We start from the raw sequence: 24,315 nt of genomic DNA on the forward strand, positions 1-24,315 counted from the left end.
ATTCATACGCTCACTGACTAGGTGGACTATGGATAAATACCATACACAACTCCACTCCAAACTGACGGTTTGAACAACGCTAAAGTAATGTCAAATTACATGTCTCCAGGTGAGGAACCTCCCTCCTTACAGTTTCCTGTACTACAAACAGCTGCAGTCCATGTTCCGCTTGTGTGGCCAGGTCAAAACCATTTCCTTTGACTGCTCCAGGTACTAATGACATCTAGAGCAAACATAGGCATTTTTATGAGGGACATCAGGACAAAATATAGTAGGCTTGTTATCGTCTGACTTTGTATGTTCTTATATGTACACAGAGCATATGTGGAGTTCTACAGAACGTCCCAGAACTCGGGGGAGCTGCCTGAGGTGTCCCTTGCTCTCCTTCTGAATCAGAAGAGTCATACCCTGGAGCTGTCTGTCTACCCCATTGATCAGATAGAGATGTGTGCAGGGAACAGAGGAATAACGAATATGAAATATTCACGGTACTGTTCTGTCCACACATAATGCAAAATAGATGTTGCTCTTTTCTCTTATCTAAGTGAAAAGGTTGCTGTATAAATTTAAAAAGACTTTAAATATATATGGAAGAACAAAGGTTTTTGAGAGCTGAGATTGTCTTTTTGGAAAGTGGAGCTTGCACCACAGGGTGCATTGGTCAGTGTCCCTTCACTGAGCCTTAATGTAATCTGACATCTTAGCACTCTGCGTGACTCTCTCAGCCATCACTTGAACTCAGAGAGGGGAGGTTTGGGGTAGAGGCAGCAGTAACATCTTTCTCCATCCTGTGACAGATGTAGAAAGGGTGGCATTGACCCATCATTAGTTGTGCCACAAAATGCAGTGAAATCAGAAACTGTTTTTAGTTTGTTACCTTCCCTTTTAACTGTGAGACTGCCTTAACATTTAACCAGAAAAGCTACATTCAGACCCACATTTTGAAGACCTCAATGCATAGAAGCTCTGTCTAAAAACAACACTGAATGTATTTTGTTTGCTGTTGCTGCACAGGGTGAGTGTAGACTTCCAGAGCCAGACTGTCTCCCCAGTGGATGTGGTGAGCTGCATTATTGATCCAGACAAGATTCCTCCCAACCGGATGTTTATAGTCACCATTACTGAGGTCAGTCCCTTACATTCATCCTTACAGGATTCATGTTCTATGTGTCTGTCACTAAAGGATGTATATTTTCTCTGTATGTGGATACCTGGTACAGGTAGTGGAGGTGGGTCATTTCTGGGGCTTCCAGGCTGATGATGCTAGCTTGGAGAAACAACGCCACCTGACAACAGAGATAAACAATCGCACACTGGATCCTGTTGCTGTGTCACTCTACCCAAACCTGCTTTGCCTGGCTCCTTTTTCAGAGGCCAATGCGCAGTGTCTGTACTACCGGGCCAAGATCCTGCACGTGCGTGGGAACTCAGTAGAGGTAAAGAACACTGTTTCGCAAAGTATAGAAGACTCATGGAGGAATAGTGATCCAATGCCTCATTACTCTTATAACGCATCCTTTTTGCTTCTCTGGTCTTCTGGTTTGTGTATGAAATGTCATGTAAATTTTGCTAATTTGTTTACGATTTCCTGGTGGTAAAATAACAGTTTCAGTCCATGAACAAGTTTGAGTCCACTTCATACACTGCCTGTAATACACTGAATATTATAGCAACAGGTTGCACCATATTGTATTAGGAATTTTTCATAAAGCCATTGGTGTTCAGACAACAAAAAAAAAAAAAAAAAAGAAATCTTACAAAGAGAATGAAAGATAATAAAAATAAGGAAAAATTACCTAGGGGATCTGCAAAAATCACTGGTTTATACTGGCAGTAGTTAGGTTAAATGTTTGACTTTTATTACTTTTTTTTTAACTACTTTATTTTTTCATTTGGGATGATACTTTGCAACAGAGTAAAACTAAAAAAAAAACCAAACAACTAAGCGCATTTGTATATCATGTCTGTTTCTAGTTAAAGAAAAAAAACTTCTTAATATAAGTCTTCCTTTTGTTTTGTTATATTTTGTTAAATATCATACATTAGAACAAAAAGATGTCACATTTTCCCCCTTATTTTCACTATTCTTATTTCAAAATCCACACAAGTTTCAACTCCATTACGTTCAACCTGTACAAATTTACTTTTCATGAAAAGGACAGTTTCCCCATTACATAGGTTTCATAGATTGCTTTTACCAATCTTCAAGTTGTGGTGCATCTGGTTGTAGCCACTTCTTGTCAGAGCTTTTTTCCTTCCAATAAGTAGTACTCTCATTAAATCTCTGTCTCCTTTAGTTTGAATGTTCTGCGTCATGGCTCCCATCTACATCATCAAATCATATGGGATTGTGTGCTGACTTTTATTATTATGCAGCAAAGGAAGTATTTTGTATTTAGGAAAATAGTACAGGATTATACTGAAGAGGAAGTCATCTGTATGCCTGTAGGTTTAAAATGACTCATTCAAAATGAGGCTAATTACCGTACTTTCCGGACTATAAGCCGCTACTTTTTTTCTCGTTTTGAACCCTGCTGCTTATACAGCGATGCAGCTCGAGTATAGATTTATATGGGCTAACAGCCTCCAGGGGGCGCTCTAGCAGGAAGCGCAAAAGTGAGACAGTCAGGTGGAAGAGGTGATGCAAAGAGGAGAGGTTTTAATCTTAACTTTTAACAGCCATTTTGTGTGTCATGCACAAATGCTCATCATGGAAAATGCATGAAGAAATGCATATGATGCAGCTTTTAAGTTAAAAGCAATCGACGTGTCTGTCCAAGAAGGAAATAGAGCTGCAGCACAGAAGTACCATTGAGCAAGAACGGAGGAGAGATGCAGAAGGTGTGTGACGGAGCCTTTGAGGCTGTTAAACTCTGACACTGAAGAAGACGACTGCAGTGGTTTCAATGAGCAGAAGGAAGATGAAGATACAGATCAAAGACTTTTGTGGGTTTTTTAACCAGCCGTGTTACTGCTGTTTTACTGCCGTGTTACAGGCACTGTTTGGAAAAAAGCAGTTAAGGTATGGAAATAAGTATTTAAATAATCTTTCTGTTTACCATCTTTCTGTGTAAATGTCTCATGTCACAACGTGGACACCTGCGGCTTAAAGTCAGGTGCAACTTAAAAGTCAGCTGCGGCTTACAGTCAGGTGCGGCTTATATTCTGGTGCGCCTTATAGCCCGGAAAGTACAGTACCTTCTAGACTTGTGTGTGGCACTCGCATCATGATATTGTGAACAGGAGTGTATGGCACTGGTTTAACTACCATTACACAGTATTAACTGTGTGTTGTGCAGGTGTTCTTCCTGGACTTTGGCAATACAGCAGTTGTCACCTGTAGCAGTCTCAGAGAGCTGCCCTCTGACCTCCTGTCTCACCCATTCCAGGTAGATAAATACATGTTCTTCACTTTTCAGACTGACAATGAATAGGTCAAATAACTCAAAAAGTGAATGACTCAAAAATGGCTTGCATCTTTTATCAGGCCCAGGAGTTCCAAGTTATTGGAATGCGTCCGTCAGCCCAGTCCATGATCCTGGGAAACCAGTGGAGCAGCCTCGCCCGTGACCGCTTCATCATACTGGTGAAGGGCCACTCGCTCATGGTGTCTCTGTACTCTATCGTTCACAACATCATGCGTGTGGAGCTGCTCACCATCATAGACATGGAAAACACCAGTGTGGTAGACATCTTGGTTCGGGAAGGTCATGCTGTCAAGGTTGAGGAGAGCTATGACTCTAAGGTGACTATAATTTTGGATTCTAGATTCTGTCAGGTTTTCAGTTGCAGGTCCTTATTGACTGTGTAAACCAGTGAAGGTTTCCTGAATTTTACAGTAAAAGATCAAAACCAGCTTTTGTAGAAAAATCCCTCAGCTCCTGTAGACTTAATGTAAAAGATTTTTCTAATACTGCTGTGTGCTTTTTTTCATGTGCTTGAAGCAAAGCCACGACATACTGATGTCCCTGTACAAGGACATGGAGACAGGGAAATGTGTCCCCAATGTGGTCAGCAGCTTCTGGAGGGAACGAAAGAAAGAGGAAAAGGAGCACATTGACAACCTGCTTGACCACTTTTCCAAGAGCCGCCAGTCCTTTTCTAAGACAAAGGTATGATAAACTGTAACGTGCAGCACATGTGTGCAGCCAGACTAAGCCCTAGAAGAAATCTGATAATCTAAAATAGTGTTTTAATATGTAACACACATAAAACTATAGTGAAGTGACTGGGGATTATTCAGAAGTTTGGCTTTGATGCCAGTGCCCCATTCATTTTCCATTACAACATAAAGAAAATTACAGTATGAGAATTTTATTTTTCATTTGAATTTCAAACACCTTTTAGCATAAACATACACTATATTGCTAAAAGTATTGGCTCACCCATCCAAATAATCACAATCAGGTGTTCCAATCACTTCCATGGCCACAGGTGTATAAAATCAAGCACCTAGGCATGCAGACTGCATTCACAAACTTTTGTGGAAGAATGGGTCGCTCTCAGGAGCTCAGTGAATTCCAGCGTGGAACTGTGATAGGATGCCACCTGTGCAACAAATCCAGTCGTGAAATTTCCTCACTCCTAAATATTCCACAGTCAACTGTCAGCTGTATTATAAGAAAGTGGAAGTGTTTGGGAACGACAGCAACTCAGCTACGAAGTGGTAGGTCACGTAAACTGACGGAGCGGGGTCAGCAGATGCTGAGGCGCATAGTGCAAAGAGGTCGCCAACTTTCTGCAGTCAGTGGCCACAGACCTCCAAACTTCATGTGGCCTTCAGATTAGCTCCAGAACAGTGCGCAGAGAGCTTCATGGAATGGGTTTCCATGGCCGAGCAGCTGCATCCAAGCCAAACATCACCAAGTGCAATGCAAAGCGCCGGATGCAGTGGTGTAAAGCACGCCGCCACTGGACTCTAGAGCAGTGGAGGCGCCTTCTCTGGAGTGACCAATCGCGCTTCTCCATCTGGCAATCTGATGGACGGGTCTGGGTTTGGCGGTCGCCAGGAGAACGATACTTGTCGGACCGCATTGTGCCAAGTTTAAAGTTTGGTGGAGGGGGGATTATGGTGTGGGGTTGTTTTTCAGGAGCTGGGCTTGGGCCCTTAGTTCCAGTGAAAGGAACTGGGAATGCTTCAGCAGACCAAGACATTTTGGACAATTCCATGCTCCCAACTTTGTGGGAACAGTTTGGAGCTGGCCCCTTCCTCTTCCAACATGACTGTGCACCAGTGCACAAAGCAAGGTCCATAAAGACATGGATGACAGAGTCTGGTGTGGATGAACTGGACTGGCCTGCACAGAGTCCTGACCTCAACCCCATAGAACACCTTTGGGATGAATTAGAGCGGAGACTGAGAGCCAGGCCTTCTGTCCAACATCAGTGTGTGACCTCACAATTGCGCTTCTGGAAGAATGGTCAAACATTCCCATGAACACACTCCTAAACTTTGTGGACAGCCTTCCCAGAAGAGTTGAAGCTGTTATAGCTGCAAAGGGTGGACCCACGTCATATTGAACCCCATAGACTAGGAATGGGATGTCACTGAAATTCATATGCGAGTCAAGGCAGGTGAGCAAATACTTTGGGCAATATAGTGTATATTCATTTCAGGCAAGTTACATTTATGTATTTTGCTACTGCCCTTTATTGCAGGTGTCTAGACTCAAACAATCATTACTCCCTGTGGCTATTTTACATATAGGTACACACAGTTATTTTTATCTGTCTGTCTGTCGTAATGCTTCTAGAACAAAACAAGCCACTCACCATTAAATAAAATATGAATAACAAGATAACTGTTATGCATTTTATGGTACAGGACATTTTGCTTATTGCCTTATAATACTCCAAATCATTATGCCATTGGCACACAGTGTACCATTTTAGACAGACCTGCTGAGTTTGAGATCCTGATACTTGCAAATGTGTGTATGATGGTCACAACTGTACTGTCTGTTTTTGTTAGTTTGTCCAGGAGATGGAGCCATTTCATCATCTGACGCTTGTGGTTGTAAAACATAGTCACACCCAGTCTGACTCCTACAACAGTGACAGCACAGTTATTGCTCTTGTGACAAAAGAATGAGTACATTACGTCTGAATTTATCCTTCCTGTAACACCACAGGTTCAACTGCATGGACCAAGCAGTCCATATAAGGCCAACTTCCACAGCATAAGCCACAAGACCTACTACAAGTAAGTCTCATATTCACGAAAACCAACTGAAGCTGATGAGGTAACATCTCCTCCCCTCGTGCTCATCAACTTGTTCTCTTCAGGGCAGTGATAATCGACAAAAACAGCATAAACTCCCTGGCAGTGATTGAAAACCCTCACTACAAATTTCAGAGGATGTTGGTTGCTGGGAATGTGTCTGTCAGCTCGAAAGGTAGCACAGACACAATCATTACAAATAATGAAGACAAACATCGTCTTCCAGATTGAACGTGGCATTTATTTCGGTCAGTAAATGTCAGATTTGCACACATAGTAGCTTCAGACCTAAAAATGTCTTAATAAAAATTGGAAATTTAGGGGTCAAACATTACATCAACTATTATGATGAAATATTTTGTCAGCATCCAAATTTTCATGACTAAAATCAAGTAAAACAAATCATTTAAACATCTTAACTTTTGTAGCTGACTGTGTAAACAAAATAAACTGTAAAGACTTAAGATTCATATATATTTTAATATTAAATTATATGTAATTTATTATATTATAATTTAATATAAGATATAATAAAGTTTTTGCTCTTATGGACCACTCCAGGTAGTCATATTCTAACTGCAGTTGTACTTCTAGGAACACATCTTCTACTGAGGGACACCACCCTTATGCCAGACATCCCCGGTCTGCCTGCACTCACCACCATGCTCTTCACCCCCGTCATGGAGCTACGGTGAGTCAAACACACACACAAAAAAAAGAAGAAAAAAAAGCTGCACACTTTTCAAGATGACAATCAACCACTAAAACATTCCCTTCGTTGAAAAAAATAAATAAAGCACCAATGAAGAGAGGACATGCTACACAGGGGCTCTCTGTGGCCTGGGGTGGAACAGCCAGACACAAGAGGGCATCCTTCCTGAGCACGACATCGAACTCGCCTTTGATGTCAAGTTTGATGTGGAAGACATCACTGAGGTAATGGCTTTAACCACCAGAGGGCAAAATCTAGGGAAAAAATGTAGTTATGGTATTTATCTTTTCCTAAGATTACGTTTGTATTGATTTCTTTTGTACTGATGATTTAAGGTCCATGCATAACATTCGTCAGGCAGGTAAATTTACTCGCAGTATCAGGTATAAATAAGTAGTGTGGTCAGTGTTCTGACCAAGTTCTAATTGACTTTTAAGGAACATTATGTGCAAAAGGCAGGGGTGTGATTCTCTGGTTACTCTTGGTCTGAAACACACTCATTGGAGGCTGCTGACCTGTACCCATACACACTGTGTCCTGTAAGGTGTTTACTTATGTCGCCCAACAGCTAAGAAAAGCCTTCCAGTGCGTGTCAGGGGGAAGTGGATGGTGGTCTGCCATTGCCCACAGGCAGATTATTTTGAAAGAGGAAAAACATAAATGGAAGAGAAAAGTCTAGTTTTATTCAATCTGTCATCAAAGCAGTGAATAGAAAATTGGAATTAGAGTTGAACAGTAATTATGTCTACAGATACTGTAAGTGCAGTATGAGTCGTGATTTTAGAGGATGTGTTGATTTTTGCATTTGTGCACGGAAATAGGTTAAAAACATTATTTTTGTTACAGTGTGCACTGCACAAGTAACTTTCTTCAGGTCTTAAGTCCCTGTAGGACTACAATGTTTAATTTATAGTGATATGTTTAGACACATTTTACTTGTATCAAAAAATTGTAGCCTCTGTGATTCGGTTATTTCACTTTCACCCTTTACAGTTTCATTAATTTATTTAATCTTTTGGCCGTAACTGGCATCACATTCGATTTGCAGCTCCAGCTCTAATACATGCATCAACACTTTGTGCAGGTCTTGTTCAGGTAGACTGTTAACATGTATTTCTGTGGACTGGCTGCTGCAGATCGACTCTCATAACAGATTGGGGAGTGTGGGAATAAAGCGTCATTAGTACCTAGATTTGAATGTAGTGCAGGTTAAGTATGCATGTCATTTCTTCTCAGATGAATGCGTTGCGCCAGGCCATAAACCGCCTCGTGTGTGAAGGCCCCAACGGCACTCTGCATCTGGGGCTGGACAAGCTCGTTCACCTGCAGGACGACTGTCGAGAGCGCCTCACAAGGTCACACGCACACACGACTGTAGTCACTGATGTTCAGTTGTTCAGTGTGTATTCACTTATCTTTGTTTCATTTCAGATTGTACAGCAAGCAACTGCAAAGGGAAGTCGTCCCTCCAGAGTACTACAAGTTACCAGAGAAATGGAACCAGGCATGACATCAATTTGTTGCATTTTTATTTTCATCATTACCTTTGCTACATATTGTGTATTAACCATTTTCAATGTGATTCATCGTATGTATTGAACCTGCAGGTGGATCCTTATCTGAAGATGGACATTGTTCAGCCAGGAGATGGGAAAACCAGAGGGGTTCTATTCCAGCTACATCCTATTATTCTGCTCAACAGCTAAAAAAATCCAGTTACCTGTGCGTTTGTGTTGAAAATACTGTTTGTTTTGCCTGTTAAATAATGGTTGATTATGTTTGAAGGATTTTTAAGTTGATTGCAGCTTACAGCAGCGCAGCAGAATCGGTGGTATTTTCTTTTACATTAGGTGCATTACTGTAATAGTTGATCTGTGTTAAAATAAGCAGCTGCGAGGAATGTTCATGATCATTGATCCAATCCATCCATTGTAGGTTCATGTTACAGTGCATCAGTGGGTCATTAAAAATAGTCGAAACAGATGAGGCTTGTCAGTCGTCATTCAAACAGTCTCATTGTGACTCGACCCATGTTAAATTTGTCACAAAGTCACACACACACACACACACACACACACACTCTCTCCTACATAGGTTTGCCAGAAGTCACTGGTCTGTATTTATAGCTCACCATTCCAAGTGTCCAGTCCAGTGTTTTCCCTGTATACTGTAAATGCTGCAGAGTCACACGGTATTATCACCTCAAACTTAGCCACAGTGTCATTCAGCTCATCTTCACCAACGTGAACTCATAAGTAAAGAGGACATGTTATACATCAACGTACATTTATTTTCTTATTCTTGTAATTAAATACATACTGTAAGTGCAAATAGTTAAAGAGTCCAGGGTCTAAAGAACTACAGAGTATAGTTGAACATAGTACAAAGTTGGACAGTTATTCAAACAAGCTAAATATCACCAGATACTCCTTGTCTTCATAGTAGTTGTACAACAGTACCTAAAACATGAGCGTGTGTATTGTTCCTTATGGGTATACAAAAGCAAAAACCCTACAATTACCACATCTAAGACGCATATTGTTAAATTATTTTGTGCTTGGAAACACCAAAAGGAAATCATTTTGATATTTATATATATTGACATATACTGAGAGAAGCCCCATCTGCTAACTCAGAAACATGAAGCAGTATTTAACATTGGCAGCAGAGCACGTCTGTGGGCATTTAGCTTTTTTGGGCCAAACCGTACAGTTTGTGGTAAGCACTGCAAAGCAAAAAAAATGTAGCGTGATGTAAAAACTGCACAAAAGATATCAAATATTATTTACCCAAGGCTCGACTTCATGCACTTTATAATAAGCAACACAAAAAAAGTCAGTTTCTTTTTTTGTTTCAAGTGGTGTACTCGTCTACCTAGAAACAGGATTATGTACGTGTGACTGTGTTAGTGTTTTTTTTAGACTGCTATAGACAGGGTGAAGGCTTCTCCAGTGGATGCTTTTAGAGAACACCAAGATGACATAGCACTACGCCCCACAGATGACGACCAGGCTCTTGAACAGTGAGCGGGCTGTCTGCCTCTTGAGCTGGACTGGACTGTCAGCTTCACGTTGAGACAGACAGGTTACTCCTCCTTTCTCTTTGCCCCGGGGATCTTTGCTTGGATCCTAGACACAAAATATACACTTCAGTATCATGTTTTCAACACCTTTTGCTGTCTGTTTTGCTAGAAGATGTCAAGCTGATTTTAAACAGTTGAAGAACTGGAGCCACATTTTTTTGTCACTTGCAGAGTTTAAGAAAGTAAATCGACAACAAAAAACACCCTTAACATGAATGGCTTTTGTTATGTTGTTCTAGGATGCTCATTTTCAGCAGTGTCATGAGTCTACACCACTGAAACTGTCAGTTGTGCACAGGAACATTGGAAGAAGCTCTTATCAGCCATTAAACCTCAAAAACTTAAATATCCATTGGCAGCAAAAAGCATCTACTGATTTAAAATGTCTAATAACTTTTGATCCACTAATCCTATCAATACATGTAAATAATTCAGGTAAAATGCAGTTTGTCATCCTTACATGGACATCAGATATGACCCATTTGGACGTTCAGAGGCTCTGTAGTGTCATCTTCTGCAACATGGATTCACCAGTAAAACCCACGTAGTTTAATACATGACAGTGGTTGTAGATGCTTATTCTAATGTTCAGTTAATATGTTTTATTGAAAAAGCCACTTTTTGGTCAGTTTTCTGTGTTTTGATATAATAACCTTTGAGTGTAATCTGAGTTTTTATGAACATCTGCATGGTCAGTGTATACACAAAGAAAAATGCAGTAGATAGACTAGTAAATACTGACAAGTGAGGTTTGATGTAGGGAAAATTTCTGTTGGAAATCACTACAAAAATAGTTCTGGGTATTTAAGGCTTAAGAGTTAATGTGTCCCAGTCTCTGCCATGTGCATGAGTCATGTTGGGAAAATGACATTAAAAATGCAGCAGGTTACAGTTTATACAGGCTATCCACTTAAAAAATGTAGTGATGTTATTTTAATAATCAGAGTTATGTTATTTATTTCATGCAATTACTTTTCAAATCTTTTAAACTGGGCAATGAAAAGACCTAAAAATACATTGCTACAGTAATATTTGAGCCTTTTTTTTTTTTATTTCAGAAGGAAAATACTGATGAATTTCTGTCAGCTCTTATACCATCTATTCTCCCACATGATCGTAACAGTATGCGAAAACTGACTACCTGTTCCACCTCATCCACCTTCTCTCACGTGTTTCTTTTTTGTATCTGTCTCTACCTTTTTTTCTTGAGTATTTGTTCTTTGTTTGCCCTTTTGTATTAACTCTGTATCTGTTTTTACCCCATTTTTTTGTGTGTTTGTCCTTGGCTGCTTATTGTAAAGCGTCTTTTGAGTATTTAAAAAAGCGCTATATAAAACCGATGTTGTATTATTATTATTATTATTATTATTATAATACAATTGATCGCAATTACATTTATTTTGTACTCCTCAACTTTGCTAGGGAGTGGAAGGCATGTACTGAACACTGAGAGGTAGATGCACTTTGTAACAGGATCAAACTGGATAGGTGATAGGTCTGTGTGCCTACGTGGCATGTGAACTCAACACTCACTTCCCCACCACAGAGTTGACCTGGGTCCGTATTAGTCCCACATACTGGTCAATCTGTGCCTGAAACCACAAAAAGAAAAACCTGTCAAGAAACTTGTCAAAACCCACTTCATTGACATTCGTAACTGCGCGTAAACGACGTCCTACCTGATGTTTCTCATACACCACAGGCATGGTGAACATGGAGACCACAGCTGTAATGACATAAGGGGAGTAACGGTTCATGTGGAGGTATTGTGACATACAGCGAGAACACGATCAAACAGGAATACGTTTGTGTCAGCAGCGTCCACTGGCACATTACATTATCTAAGGTAAACTGGAAAAGCAAGCAGATATTGCACACGCCCGACAGCGGAGTAAACATGACCAGAAAATGAATAGATCTGCTTCTGACAGTCTGATACGGACAGAGTGGAAGTTTCTCATTCATAACAGATACTGTAACACGTCAAGTCTTATTGAAGAGTGAGATTTTGACACAGAAAACACCAACAGCCTAGTGAGTCCTCACCTAGGATGAGCAGTGTCAGGCCGTTGAAGAGAGCGCCCACATAGGTCAGCAGCCACATCAGAACAGCAAACTGAAACGCACACAGACGTCTAAATCACCTCCTTGTGTGACAGAATCTACAAATGTTTTATCAGATGTCTTTTTTTTTTTTTTTTTGTGACAGAAGGACCACTAGTGGCCCCATGAGGAGTTTGGACTACTCAGAGGTTACACACTGGATGAGAGTTCGAGGCAAACCTTCAAAGAGTCGACCAGATCTTGTACGAGGAACAGCCTACGGAGCTCCTTCATACAGGTGTTAGAGTACAGCAGAATTTTATCGGCATATTTGCTAATCTGGTCCTGGGACAGAGCGATTTCCATCTCCAGGTAGGCTCTGGTGACAAGTATGAGAGAAGAAAAGGCTTAACATGCACTTCAATACTTCAAATTGACCTGTTAGTGTGTTTAAAAGCCGGCTCACTTGAAAGGATGGCCCTCATCGGTTTTCTGCACGGCCTGAAGGACAGACTTGTAGATTCTGAAGCTGATGGTGGCGGAGAGGGCTGCCAGGGCTAAGTAGGCTCCAACGCTGACCACGCTGAACTGGGTCAGGGAGAAGAGGAGCAGAAGCACGCTGCTGAACACGGCTCCCGACTGCTTCACATTCCTCCAGTAGAGCAGGTCAATAGCTGTGGAAGAAGAAGAGGGGGTGGGGGGGGCAGAAGAAGGTGGTGGGTTAGGAATGGCCACAGCCTGACCCGACCTCCCGCTTTGTGACATACAGTACAGGCATCCACGGCAGGATCCTGTTCAAAGTAGACTAGGCTGCTGCTGCTACGCGCCACACATTTGGGTCAAATCACTGGAAGCTGTTCACAACTCAACGTCCTCGGAGAGCTTCGCCCGTCACGTGATTCTGTTTTAACCCAGCTTCCTAACCCAGCTTTTCATTGGGTTAGAGTGAGCTGAGGAACGGAAAGGTGGTACGAAGGTGTGTGAGTGATGAGTTCTGTCTTTTCCCTTTCGACACACAGTGAGTCACGCAGAGGTAGAACTGAAACAAATAGAACTTTAGTGGTACATTAACTGACTGTAATACAATTAAAGAGATATTTTCATATTTGATCACCGCCACCTTGATACTTTTCACCTATATTGCATGTAATGAATATATTTTACCAGGCAGATTTAATACTTTTACATGGAAACAAAGTAAATCTCCATCTATGTATGTAAATAGATGGACCCCCGATAAATTCACATGCATGTAACAATGCACTAAACGTAAATAACAGTAAATTACTGAAACAGGGCTGCAACTAACGCCCATTTTCATTGTTTTCATCGATAGTTTATTTGATCTGTAAAAGTCCTCAAATGTACTCAAAGTACTCAAATGTAAGAACGCAGAACCATAGAATAAGTACCTTTTCTCCCTTAAAAAATAGACTCTTTTACTCGAATTACTGGCTTTAAGAGAAAATACCTAAAAAAGAATTGCTCCCACATAGATGTTTTTAGGTTGGCTTCATGTTCAATTAGAGATTTATTGATTAGTTACTTTATTCAAGTATCTATTACTTTGACCTGGTGTTCAGTAGTCATAGTATCCAGTTCCTAATAGTGCCAAAGATCTAAGGGCCATTGATCTGTTATCAGTTTTCTCCTGCTTGAACTATCACAATACTATATATGCCTTTAAAAATCTAGTATTTAATTTTTTTATCAAAATAGCTGGAGATCAATTCAGTTCTCACATTACATATGTCATTGTAGTCACATTGCAAAAGTAACAGAAGACTCATTTGTCTGTAATCCATCAGTTCCAACAGCAAGGCTTCATATTTGCATCTGATGTGTGCTTATCACTGACACCTGGTGTGATCTCATACATATATAAACATACACACTGTAAGTGAAGGGGAGGACTGTTTGACTCTGAACGTACACCTGCAGCGCCTGCTTCCACAACAGAATTAATGATTGACCTATGCTCCGTAAAGGCAAGGGCAGGAATAGAAGCACTATCAGCATTTCACAGATAACGGTTCAATGTGACCTGGCCAGGCAAGCAGCTTTCTGGTCATTGATAAAGGATGACGATGCTTCAGTGCAGTATCTCCTTTATGCAAGAACACGTCACTCAGGAGTAAACTACTGAAATCGTAGCAATAGTACTTGTACACGTTGCTACACACCCCCTCTGCTCTCGAGTCTTTGGGTGTTGAGGCTTGTAATTCAAAGCTACTAGCTAAGGATGAGAGAGAGTGATAACTAAGGATTAGACCAGTGTACCATTACATGGTCCTCCTTTGGCAGCCGTCTGTGTCGGCTGGAAACACGGGCCGGTTTCCATGAGAACTGTCGGCTGCTGCTTCTTTCACCTCTGCTGAACCAGCTGCCTCCTCCAGTATCTCCAGCCGCATTGGCACCCTTCATCTGCTGGCACTGGCACTGGCACCTGGAAACCTAGTCTACAGTTTAAGAGTAGGAAGGTGAGCAGGGCAGGGATGATAACGTGAAGTTTTGTGCTCCTGAAGACCAGGAAAAAGACTGGCTAGGTCTCTTGGGTGTTTTACTCTTCTTCCTCTCTGAGCTGTCCGCCTGCCTGTCTGCTCTAATTTTAGCCATGGAGCTGTGAGCAGCATAGTGATGACGGCCATCTTTACTCTCCACTAAAAGGCATCTGTAGATGCCAAAACAGTCAGGGTAAAAAAAGAAAGCCATTGTGACTGAATGAATCTCTCACTGCTGTTATACTGTGAGAGAAACATGTACAGTCTAGTCTTACTCAGTAACATATCCTGACTTGTCTTTCACTCCAAATCAAAGACACTCTTTCAATGACAATAGAAATACAATCCTTGTGCCCTTAACACACTAATATGTCCACAGAAGGCATTTGTGCTGCCAGCACTGACAGGTTATGAATGAGATGCTCTGAGGAGGACACACACACACAGACAGGCACAGGTAGCACATACAGAGCAGCTGTACAAACACACCGACACATTAACAGCTCTGCTAGAGAGGCAGGCAGGTGTTGACCGGCAAAACAGCGACTGGTGATGTGCTGCAGAGTCTGCATGCAGACCCAAAAGTTTTTAGCAGTAGAAGCGTGTACTGACCTGCGGCTCCCATGGCTGAACAGGGAAAGAGGCAGCTGCTTTATCCACGGACAAAAGGAGAGCAGTGGAGGGGGAGTGCCCCCCCCCCCCCTGCATAGAAGGGGAGGGACCACAGCCACACCAGCAAATCAGCATCCGCCTGTGCAGGAGGGGGGGACTGAGGGAAGGGTTGGAAGGGTGGACGTCTGTGGGGTGCGGTTGCCAAAGAACCACATTGCAATCCAGCACACACACAACCGTACTGTGAAACTCTTTTATACCCAGGCTTTTAAACGCAGCCCCGCTGACACGTGACAAAGACTGCACAGTACCGACTAAACTAACGACAGTGTATCAAAATGGAAAATTAAACTGGAGTCTGTTTTTGTCAGTATTCCATCCTATGACTTCAGAGCTCACTGCCGCTACAGATGAAAGGGCTTTCGTAATAAATCATTTGCCTACAGTAGCTGTACTCTCCATTATACTGTTACAGAGGCAAGGATCTGCTGAGCACCTGCCTGATGCAGTTACCATAGTTACCGTGCTCCATTTTCTCCCCACCACTCACTGAGAGAAGACGGAGAGAGGGAGGCAGGAAGGGAGGGGCTGAAAGAGGAAGAGAGAGGGAGGGGAGGGAGGGGAGGGAGGGGAGGGAGGGGAGGGAGGGGAAAGTATGTTCCACTGGGAACAAGGAGAGACTCATTTGCTCGAATCTGGGGAATCAGCTGCACATAATGTGTGTCTACACCCCGACACTGGAAGACAGCCACTCCCTTTATTGTTGAACACAAAAGGACAGTGGCACATTTAACATTGGGCCAGGTTCATATTAACTCTAGCCACAAACAACCAAAGTTTTTGTGATGGATTTAGATGAATTACATTAGCCAGTAAGCTGAGATTTAGCTTTAAACTCATTAACTGCATTAGACTGAACCACATAGGTGATGGTGTTAATATAATTAGTTCAGGACTTTAATCTCGAGCAGACTGAACACAGGATGTTGAGTCAGAGTGCAGAGGAAGTACACAGCCTGCCAAGCCCTGTTTGTTGACCTCACACCCTAATATTCCTTACACATACACATCCCATATCAAACCAGAGCAAATGATTAAAACCAGTGACAATGATACGAGTCCCACCTCCCCCCAGTCCTGTAGTGAAACTAGTTTAGCCTGACCTCATTAAATCACTGAAGACATCCTTGTGGCCTCAAACAAGCCGTCAGCCCGAGTGAGCAAACATGCAAAGGGACTTCAGTTGCCAAGAGTTTTTCACAGTCGAGATGTAGGACTGGAATTCAGAAACGTACTTTTAGGCATCATAGCCTAGAATCCACCAGGTCACCAGTGATCCATCTGGGGGTAGGGTTAGGGTTACATTTGATCAATGTTTGAACTGATGTATATTGTGTTTCAGCCTCATGTCAAGACAAGAAACTAAAAGATGTGCACTCTCTAATGTAATCTAATCTAATATATTTTGGCCTTTCACTGCTTGTTACGACCCTAAGCAAAAGAAAACTGGATGTTAAAAGGTTCTTCCTGAGAGCATATGTCCAATCTATTACTAAAGGGATAGTTTGATTTGTAAAAATAAATAAACACCACCACATGCGCTATGGAAAGTGTCACCCATCTACAGCTTTCTACACTACATGTTAATGTGCTTCTAGTGCTAAATTCTACTTTCTGTTTGATTGAATTTGTTGGCTTACCATAAACATGTCTGACAATGACAACATTAGATAGTAGTCCTTCCGTCTGTAAAAATCTTCCTCAACTGCCAAAATTATGGCCTAAAAGACCACGTCACTTAAAGCAAATGCACTTCAGAGCATTGTTTTGCTTGACTAGTGACTCTAGTAATACAGAAATTTGAAGAGTATGTTTAAGTATCAGAGACTAGAAGCTGCTAGAAGTGAAAAACAAAATGACTCAGATTTTTTGTCTGCATCATTATTGACTAATTCTTGAAGCTCAATGCCAGTACGTCAGTGCTGTGCTGCTTACTGAGCAATCACAGTGACTAAACATAAAAATGCCTACAGTTTCAGTGCAGAAAGTAAATCTGGTGAATTTTATCCTTTGCTGTCCTGCCTGTATCAGCTTAATTTGATGCGGTTAAAATGTGGGCAGATCCCATCAGATATTCATCATATTACACAGTTTCATTTGGGCCAAATTAAAAGTGGACTGAGTTGGTGAAATAATGACACTTGAGGCTTGTTTTTTCTACAAGGCCGCACATGAAAAGTAATTTACTGTTATGGTCTCTATTCACACAATAAGCTGACCACTCTATTGCTTTTTCCACTGCTCAGGCAAACATAAAAAAGATGGGACGAGAGTCAGTGTGGAGAGCAGGACGCCATTTTCTCTCCCCTTCCCTTTTTACGAGCTCTCCATGCCATGGAAACCGACAGACGGAGGATGCTCTTCTCAGGCCCAGTCTCTGCAAGGTGCCATGGCAGCCGAGGAGATAGAGCTGATGTAATCAGGATGGGTGTGCCCTGGTTACCATGGAGACAGTCTGTCAGTACCGTCCGGATGCTCCGGCTGCCTCATTACACAAAAACAGAGCATACGCCATATAAAACCAGCTCCCCTGCACGGTCGCAAAACGGGGAGGGTGATAACAATGACACGCCTTAGTGTACAACACTGGCATCCATATTATCATGCACCCAAAACAGATGGCTCCCAGTATGCGTGTGTGTATACATTTATTTTCCACGACACCCACCAGCGTCTCTCAACATCTCTCCTCCTTGTGTGTTTTTTTTTTTGTCACTCACACAGCAGAAAAGATCAGTAATCAGGGCGTGTCCATGTGAAAGGAGGCGCAGGTAAATATTTGATCCCACAAGATGTGACAAACTGATGAAAAGACAAACGCACATGCAAAGCACACAACATACAGACTCTACTAGACTGCATCTCAAGTCTCATGGATATTTTGCCTACATGCACAGACACCAGCTTAGCTCTCACAGCCACGAAACACAATCGATAAGTAAACACATCGGTACCCTGGCCCTTCCAGCTGCTCCAGGAGCTTTCCTTCTTGGTCACGTCTGCAGTGGCCTGCATGCTGGTGATCAGTTACGTCCCTGTTCTCTCTTTCTTTTCTCCTTTATCTTCTCTGTTTTCTTCTTCTTTGTCTCCCTCTTCGGCAGCACCGACTCACTCACTCATCCCAGAAAGGCATGAATGGTCGAAAAAAGGATGCGGGAGAGTGGCTGAGACGACACAGAGAGGGAGGAAGAGGGAGGGAGGGAGGAAAAAAGGTTTCCAAGGTGCTGCCGGCTCGCGGAGCACACAGACTGATGCTGTGAAGGCAGCGTTGGCTAGAACAGAAGGAGCAGGGAATGTGCGTATGTGTGTGTGTGTTTGTGTGCGCGTGTGATGGTGGTGGGGGAGGGGGGTCAAATTGTAAACACCACAGCACAGTTGCTGCTGCAGCAAACCATCCATGCAATGATTAAGAGCCTAAGGGAATGAGAGGGTGGGTGGTGATGGTCGGAGGATAAGCCTTTTTTTTTTTTTCTTAAAAAGGAAGGTAGAATTGCTTTCACAATAAAAGCCGAAACAGAGTCAGAACAGATTGGTAATAGCGGGTGCACAAGCAGTGGGAGGGTTATCCCACATACGCTTTGATGAGACACCAAAAGCAGACAGATGCACTGTCATGCACTTTACAGCATGTGCTCTGGGTTTCCACAGCAATGCAACCAATGTAACAAACTTCATTAGAGTAATTAGGTGAACATGTCATAATTATATCATGTTAGTAGGAACACCAGCAGCTAATGGGATATTCAAGATAATTTTTTAAGATGCAACAATGGTGTATCTGTTGGCTGTATATGGCTAGACTGGAGACCACATTGTTAAGAAGATAGTGTTCAGTCCTGTTGTAATTTATATAAACACACCAATAGTTAACATTGTGCCAAGAGATCCAAATAGCTGTTTCCACTGACTCTGATCATTCAAGAGCGAAAGTGCTTCTACTTTAATAATTCATGAAGAAAGACTGAGCCTCACTGCACAATGGTTCTTGTTTAGTACCTCCAGGATGTGTTTGTGCGTTATGGTGTCCTCTTTAGAATATATTTGTAATGCAAATGGAGCTTTAAAAAGATCCAAGCAGCGTGGGATGTAAAACGCTAAAAAAAAAACAAAAAAAACAAAACAGCCCTGAGCAGAAAACAGTTCCTTTATGGATAGTTTGGGGAAGACGTCATTTTTGAATCTTATCTGAGCCATCAGTCGGACCCCCCTCTGTTGTCCCCCCCACCCCCCACCCTGCCATACCTCATACCTTCTGCTCACTGCAGACCTGACAGGCCACAGTGCCAATACCAACCAAGAGCGGTAAAAAAAAAAAAAAAAAATCAGGTTTCACTGAACTAGACTGAACATGCTCTCCCATCACTGTTGCTATGGTAACTGGTGTGGAAGTGCCCGTACTGATGAAAACAATTTCTGCTCATCTTTAACAGAGCAATGACCAAGGTGCGCTGTGCCCTCTAGTGGAGGAGAAAAAAACACAAGTGACCTGCTTTTTAGTATTTCCAGAACCTTCTCACTGTCTGAGTAAACAAAATAAGAGGTGCTTTTCTGTTTTTGATGAACCTATGTCAGTTTGTACATGTATATACTTCAAACATATCACTATTAACCACAGCAGAATTCAGTCATACACCGTCAGTTTCAGGATTTCAGTGCATTCATATATTTGGAAGCTGGAGCCAAAGCAAAACACCGTCATGCAGACATCATTTCTTCAGCACCAGAACTATGTGAAATTTACGTGGAAGCCCTCACAGCCTAAGCAGGAATGTGCCCCACTTTTGACAGCATAGGATTATGTAAGCCCAGTGTTTACATGCACAGAAATAACCACCAGTAGAAACCAAAATATCCATGCCAACATTAAATGTGCAGCTTAGACAGCATTAACTCCTGCTGACTGTGACTTATCTAATCCTTAAAGAGTGATGCAAGGAGCCAGATGCAGGACAAGCCTTTTATTTTAATATCTGCAGTTGTATCATTTTATGTCTGTTTCTACTGAGAGCAAAGAGGACAGTAAACAGCACTAATAATAATGTCACTGTTGAGGTTTTTTATCACCACACATTGATTTGATGTGGATTCATGCTGCACTCATTCAATTTGTTCCACCAGTGTACCACCAGGGGGAAGCAGACCTCAGGAAAGCACAAGCCCAAACCAAAGCACTTCCCACCCACCATTGGCACAGATGCACACCCAGCAGTGGTACATCCCATTTCTCTTTTAACAGTTCTTTTAATTCTCCAACCTTGTCAACAAAACAGTGTTGTGGCAGAACACGCAGGTAGCTACCAGATGTAAACAAACACAAACACTACAGTAGCGATGTGATTTCACATTCACTTTCTTCTATTTAGACACAGTCTTTATCCATAAATATACCTTGGAAGGTTCTCAACACAGCACAGATGCTCAACACATCCCCACCTGTTTCACATGATTGCAGTAGTATTTCTGAAAAGCCTGTGATTGTAGCCTATATAGCAACAAAAATTTGATGTGTTTTGCTGAATTCCAACACTGTAACAAAGAAGGGGACTATGAGGGTGCCCAGTTTGAACGAGAAAGAAGTTAGAATTTAGAGGACTAACCTTTTTGCTTATTAAATCCCTCAGGGAAGATGGACATTGCAGGTTTTCCCAGGTCGCCCTTGCCCTCATTGGTGTGCTTGAATGTGTCGTCCATGTGGGGCTTCTCTGATCGCACCTCTGGGGGTACAGCAGCGGTAGGGGGTTTGGGTTTGCTGGGGCGGTCCTCTTCTGTTTTCACTGGGGTCTTGACCTTTTCTGTAATCAGGGGCTCTGCTGGCACTGCCTCTGCAGGGCTGCGAGGAGGGGCAGCGGCGGGGACCAGGGGAGAGGGAGGGCTGGCTCCCTGTTTGGGGCCACCGAAGCCCTGCTCCCTCTTTGGGCTCTCTTCAGATGCAGACTCAATGAAGAGATCACTGTCAAGCTCTGCCTCTCTCTCTTCCCTCAGAATGCTGTAGGCTGTGGGTGGAGCGTGGTTGCCAGCCAGGCCGAAACCACCCTTGGCGACCGGGGGGTTGTCAAAGGGGTTGCTAGGCTGGCTGAATGCGACCTTGCTCTTAGGTGGCTGGGCGAATGGGTTGCTCTTGGCCTTGGTTGGTTCCTCAGACACCAGCTCAATCTCAGAGTCTCCAGACTCGGCACTGCTGCCATCGTGCTCCCTGCTGCCGGCCTTTGTGCCTGGACTGCTTCCGGGAGCTGCAGGCTTCACTGTATCGGCCTTGAACATGTCGTGGCGAGGGAATTCTTTCTCTGCTCAAGAGAAAAAATGATGTTAGATTTTTCATTCACATCACAAATATAGCAAACTGTTCTTAGAGAAGGCAGTTGCTAATTATGGTGATGCCAGTGGCCTTGACAACATTTTTTATGAAATACTTTCCTACTACAGGTGGTCTGATATCATGATAAAAAACACAAAAGGACATCAATTGGTGCTGCTTTTTTCTGGCAGGCAGTTAATGCTGTAATTTTTCAAGCACTATTCAGTAAAGGCATTGTTGCATATAACTATTACTAAAGAATTTCTTGGCATTTCATTCACTGAGATAGGCACATTTCACCTTATTTATCTGTGGAACAGAGCATGAAGACATGCACTTCCAAGTAGTGAATAATCTCACTGGATGTCGGATATGGACTAATAGGAGTATGACATAAAAGGAGAAATCTGCACATCACTAGAGCTCCCACATTAGGGTTTATTTTGTACTACTGCACGTCTTCACTGCAATTTTTTCTTGTCTTCCACATCTGATTTGTTTTCTAGAAACTTTACTGTATCACATACAGCTGTGCAATAACATGATATATACTATGTGATCATAGAAAAATGTAATTTCAGACTTTGGTTAGGCATTTATTTTGTTGTGTCGTAGATTGAAGTGTTTACAGTAATATGTTTTTTCATTTGTGTGATGCTTTACATTCTTCCACATAGTGAAGGTGCAAGAAATTTTCATTTAAGGTAACAAAAATGTTACGTAAGTTCGGACTGAAACAGAGACTACCACTGTTGCTTACCACTGTTTTACTCTTTTATTACCACCTCCTGCACACTAAAATATTTTCAGATTGTATACTTTGATATTTTATATTTTGTTACATTCTTTACTGAAAACTTGCACAAAGGTCTAAATAAATGGGGTCAAATATTTAGTCTTGACAGACTTTATTGTATTATTATGTTACTATATCAACTATCCTCACTGAATTTACAGAAAAAGTGCTTTATGAGAATATGTTTAATTGAAATGATCTGTTGTTTCAGATATTGGTCATACCACTTAGACCTACTATTGTAATGTGAACTGATAGATAAAGGAGCACATATCTACAGTATATCTGACCAAATGGCTGGTGTTGCAGGTGTGCTGTGCCTACGTGTTGGTGAAGCGTTAGGAGTAGAGGCAGGGCTCTCGTCTTCTGGCTCTGAAAGCGTGACAGTGGGAACACCTTGCAAGCCCACACTGAGGACGTTTTCACGCTCAGATACACTGACTGGTGAGGGACGCTTCTCCGGCTCAGCCTTGGTTTCTGGAGGCTTGGACTCGGTCAAGGTGATCTTCACTGGACTGGCCGTCTGAGGGGTGCCGCCCAGGTTCCGGTAGGAACGGTAGTCTGACAGCTCTTCATCAGATGGCTCCTCCACATATGGGAAAGAGTGTGAGCCCAGTGCCGGACCAAGGTTCTCCTCCTCCTCTTCATCCTCATCCTCATCATCATCTTTTCCAGGGTTCTTGTCTATGTAGCTGCCCAGTGAAGTGGTGTTGTGCACACCCCCCTGGTGTTTGTCGTAGCGCTCATCCCCATGGCTGATGTCCATGTAGTTGTAGGATTCTGTCTTGTCTGAACCCAGCAGAGATTTGGGCATATCATCAAGCAGATCGGAAGTCATCTTGGAGTTGGAGCTGAAGCTGTAGGTGTCGCTGGAGAAGTGGGAGCCAGAGGACGGCTTGGAAGGCTCAGACAGGTAGGAAGATTCACGGCCAGATGTGAAGCTCTGATTGGACAGTAGGGAGGTGTACACATCACCATCATCATTCAGAGGCTTCCGAAACATTCCAGACATAGGGTCATCTGCAGAGGAACAGGACAGTAAGAGAAAAAAAGAGCAAGTTAACAAATTAATGTGTAAATGATCTGACTGATGATTACATGGTTGTTAGAAAAACGGCCTGCCTCACATGATTAAATCAGACTTGACTAGTTACAACGAGTCGGTGGTTGGGCTGGTTCTGCTGCCAGGGAGTGGGGCTGTGGCACTGTGAGAGCAACACAGTCATGCTGGATGCACGGCTGTGCAGATCAGTGAGGCAGCAGTAACAGAGGGTACTTGTACCCAGTGCTGGACAAAGGGGGATTGTTCAGACCCCAAAAACCACACTACTACAACCAGAGTCTGTTCTAAATTGTGCAGGCAAAGGGGGTTGTCTGTCTGTGGGTACATCTCTGCTCTGTAATCACTACATCTGCTGTGCCCCCCCCCCCCCCCCGATCAATTACACAACTGTCGTGAACATAAATACACATATTGAAGCCTCAGAGCCAAAGTGCCATTAAAGGGTTTTACAGGAGAGCCAAAACAAATTTTGATCAAACTTGAATCAGTTACTGTCGCCTGGACGGAACACAAAATTGACCTTGTTGTGTTATCAGATCAGAGCAAACATCACTGTGAAAATAGTACTGCTACAGTTTAGTGAAAAATACATTGTATGGACAAAAATGTAATTGAAACACTATCATGATAAAAAATGTTAATGTCAGGCTGATTTTTGAGAGGTGAAGAAAACGTTACTTATTGTTTATAATTATTTATGGTCAGAATGTAACAAATATTTCAGAAATCTAGTGTTACAACATTTAAAACAATAGTAATCAAAAAAAGTCAGTGTTGAGTCAAATCGAGTTAAAACAAACTCTCAAACATTTCATAAGCCATTTGACGTGAACATAATCAACTCTAAAGACAAAGTAATAGCAGTGCAATGATATTTATCATAATATGAATTTATATCATGACATGTTTTATTATTGTTTTGTCGCGCAGA

General features: G+C 42.3%; 2 protein-coding genes across 5 annotated transcripts in view; one reads left to right on the forward strand and one right to left on the reverse strand.

Annotated features, from left to right (window-relative positions):
- The window catches only part of tdrd9 (tudor domain containing 9), a 21,932-nt gene extending 12,230 nt beyond the window's left edge, over positions 1–9,702 (forward strand). The window contains exons 22-35 of the mRNA XM_030125954.1: positions 110–210; positions 318–488; positions 1,015–1,126; positions 1,221–1,436; positions 3,300–3,389; positions 3,488–3,745; positions 3,945–4,112; positions 6,132–6,202; positions 6,286–6,395; positions 6,815–6,911; positions 7,018–7,156; positions 8,169–8,287; positions 8,364–8,436; positions 8,540–9,702. Coding sequence (XP_029981814.1) covers positions 110–210; positions 318–488; positions 1,015–1,126; positions 1,221–1,436; positions 3,300–3,389; positions 3,488–3,745; positions 3,945–4,112; positions 6,132–6,202; positions 6,286–6,395; positions 6,815–6,911; positions 7,018–7,156; positions 8,169–8,287; positions 8,364–8,436; positions 8,540–8,638 — 1,824 coding nt within the window. The 3' untranslated portion in view covers positions 8,639–9,702. The remainder of the gene's footprint in view (positions 1–109; positions 211–317; positions 489–1,014; positions 1,127–1,220; positions 1,437–3,299; positions 3,390–3,487; positions 3,746–3,944; positions 4,113–6,131; positions 6,203–6,285; positions 6,396–6,814; positions 6,912–7,017; positions 7,157–8,168; positions 8,288–8,363; positions 8,437–8,539) is intronic.
- Positions 9,205–24,315, reverse strand: part of rtn1a (reticulon 1a) — a 22,587-nt gene continuing 7,476 nt past the window's right edge. Inside the window, exons 2-9 of one of the 4 annotated variants that reach the window (XM_030125928.1) lie at positions 22,646–23,341; positions 20,828–21,514; positions 12,524–12,731; positions 12,298–12,436; positions 12,061–12,130; positions 11,694–11,740; positions 11,548–11,606; positions 9,205–10,060 (exon numbers count right to left, since the gene is read on the reverse strand). In XM_030125928.1, coding sequence (XP_029981788.1) covers positions 10,018–10,060; positions 11,548–11,606; positions 11,694–11,740; positions 12,061–12,130; positions 12,298–12,436; positions 12,524–12,731; positions 20,828–21,514; positions 22,646–23,341 — 1,949 coding nt within the window. In that variant the 3' untranslated portion in view covers positions 9,205–10,017. Of the gene's footprint in view, positions 10,061–11,547; positions 11,607–11,693; positions 11,741–12,060; positions 12,131–12,297; positions 12,437–12,523; positions 12,732–14,337; positions 14,414–15,170; positions 15,285–18,184; positions 18,527–20,827; positions 21,515–22,645; positions 23,342–24,315 lie in introns of those variants that run through there. The other 3 variants (XM_030125929.1, XM_030125931.1, XM_030125930.1) reach the window with 3 other exon arrangements.

This window comes from Sphaeramia orbicularis, chromosome 22, assembly GCF_902148855.1.
Source record: "Sphaeramia orbicularis chromosome 22, fSphaOr1.1, whole genome shotgun sequence".
NCBI classification, from domain to species: Eukaryota; Metazoa; Chordata; class Actinopteri; order Kurtiformes; family Apogonidae; genus Sphaeramia; species Sphaeramia orbicularis.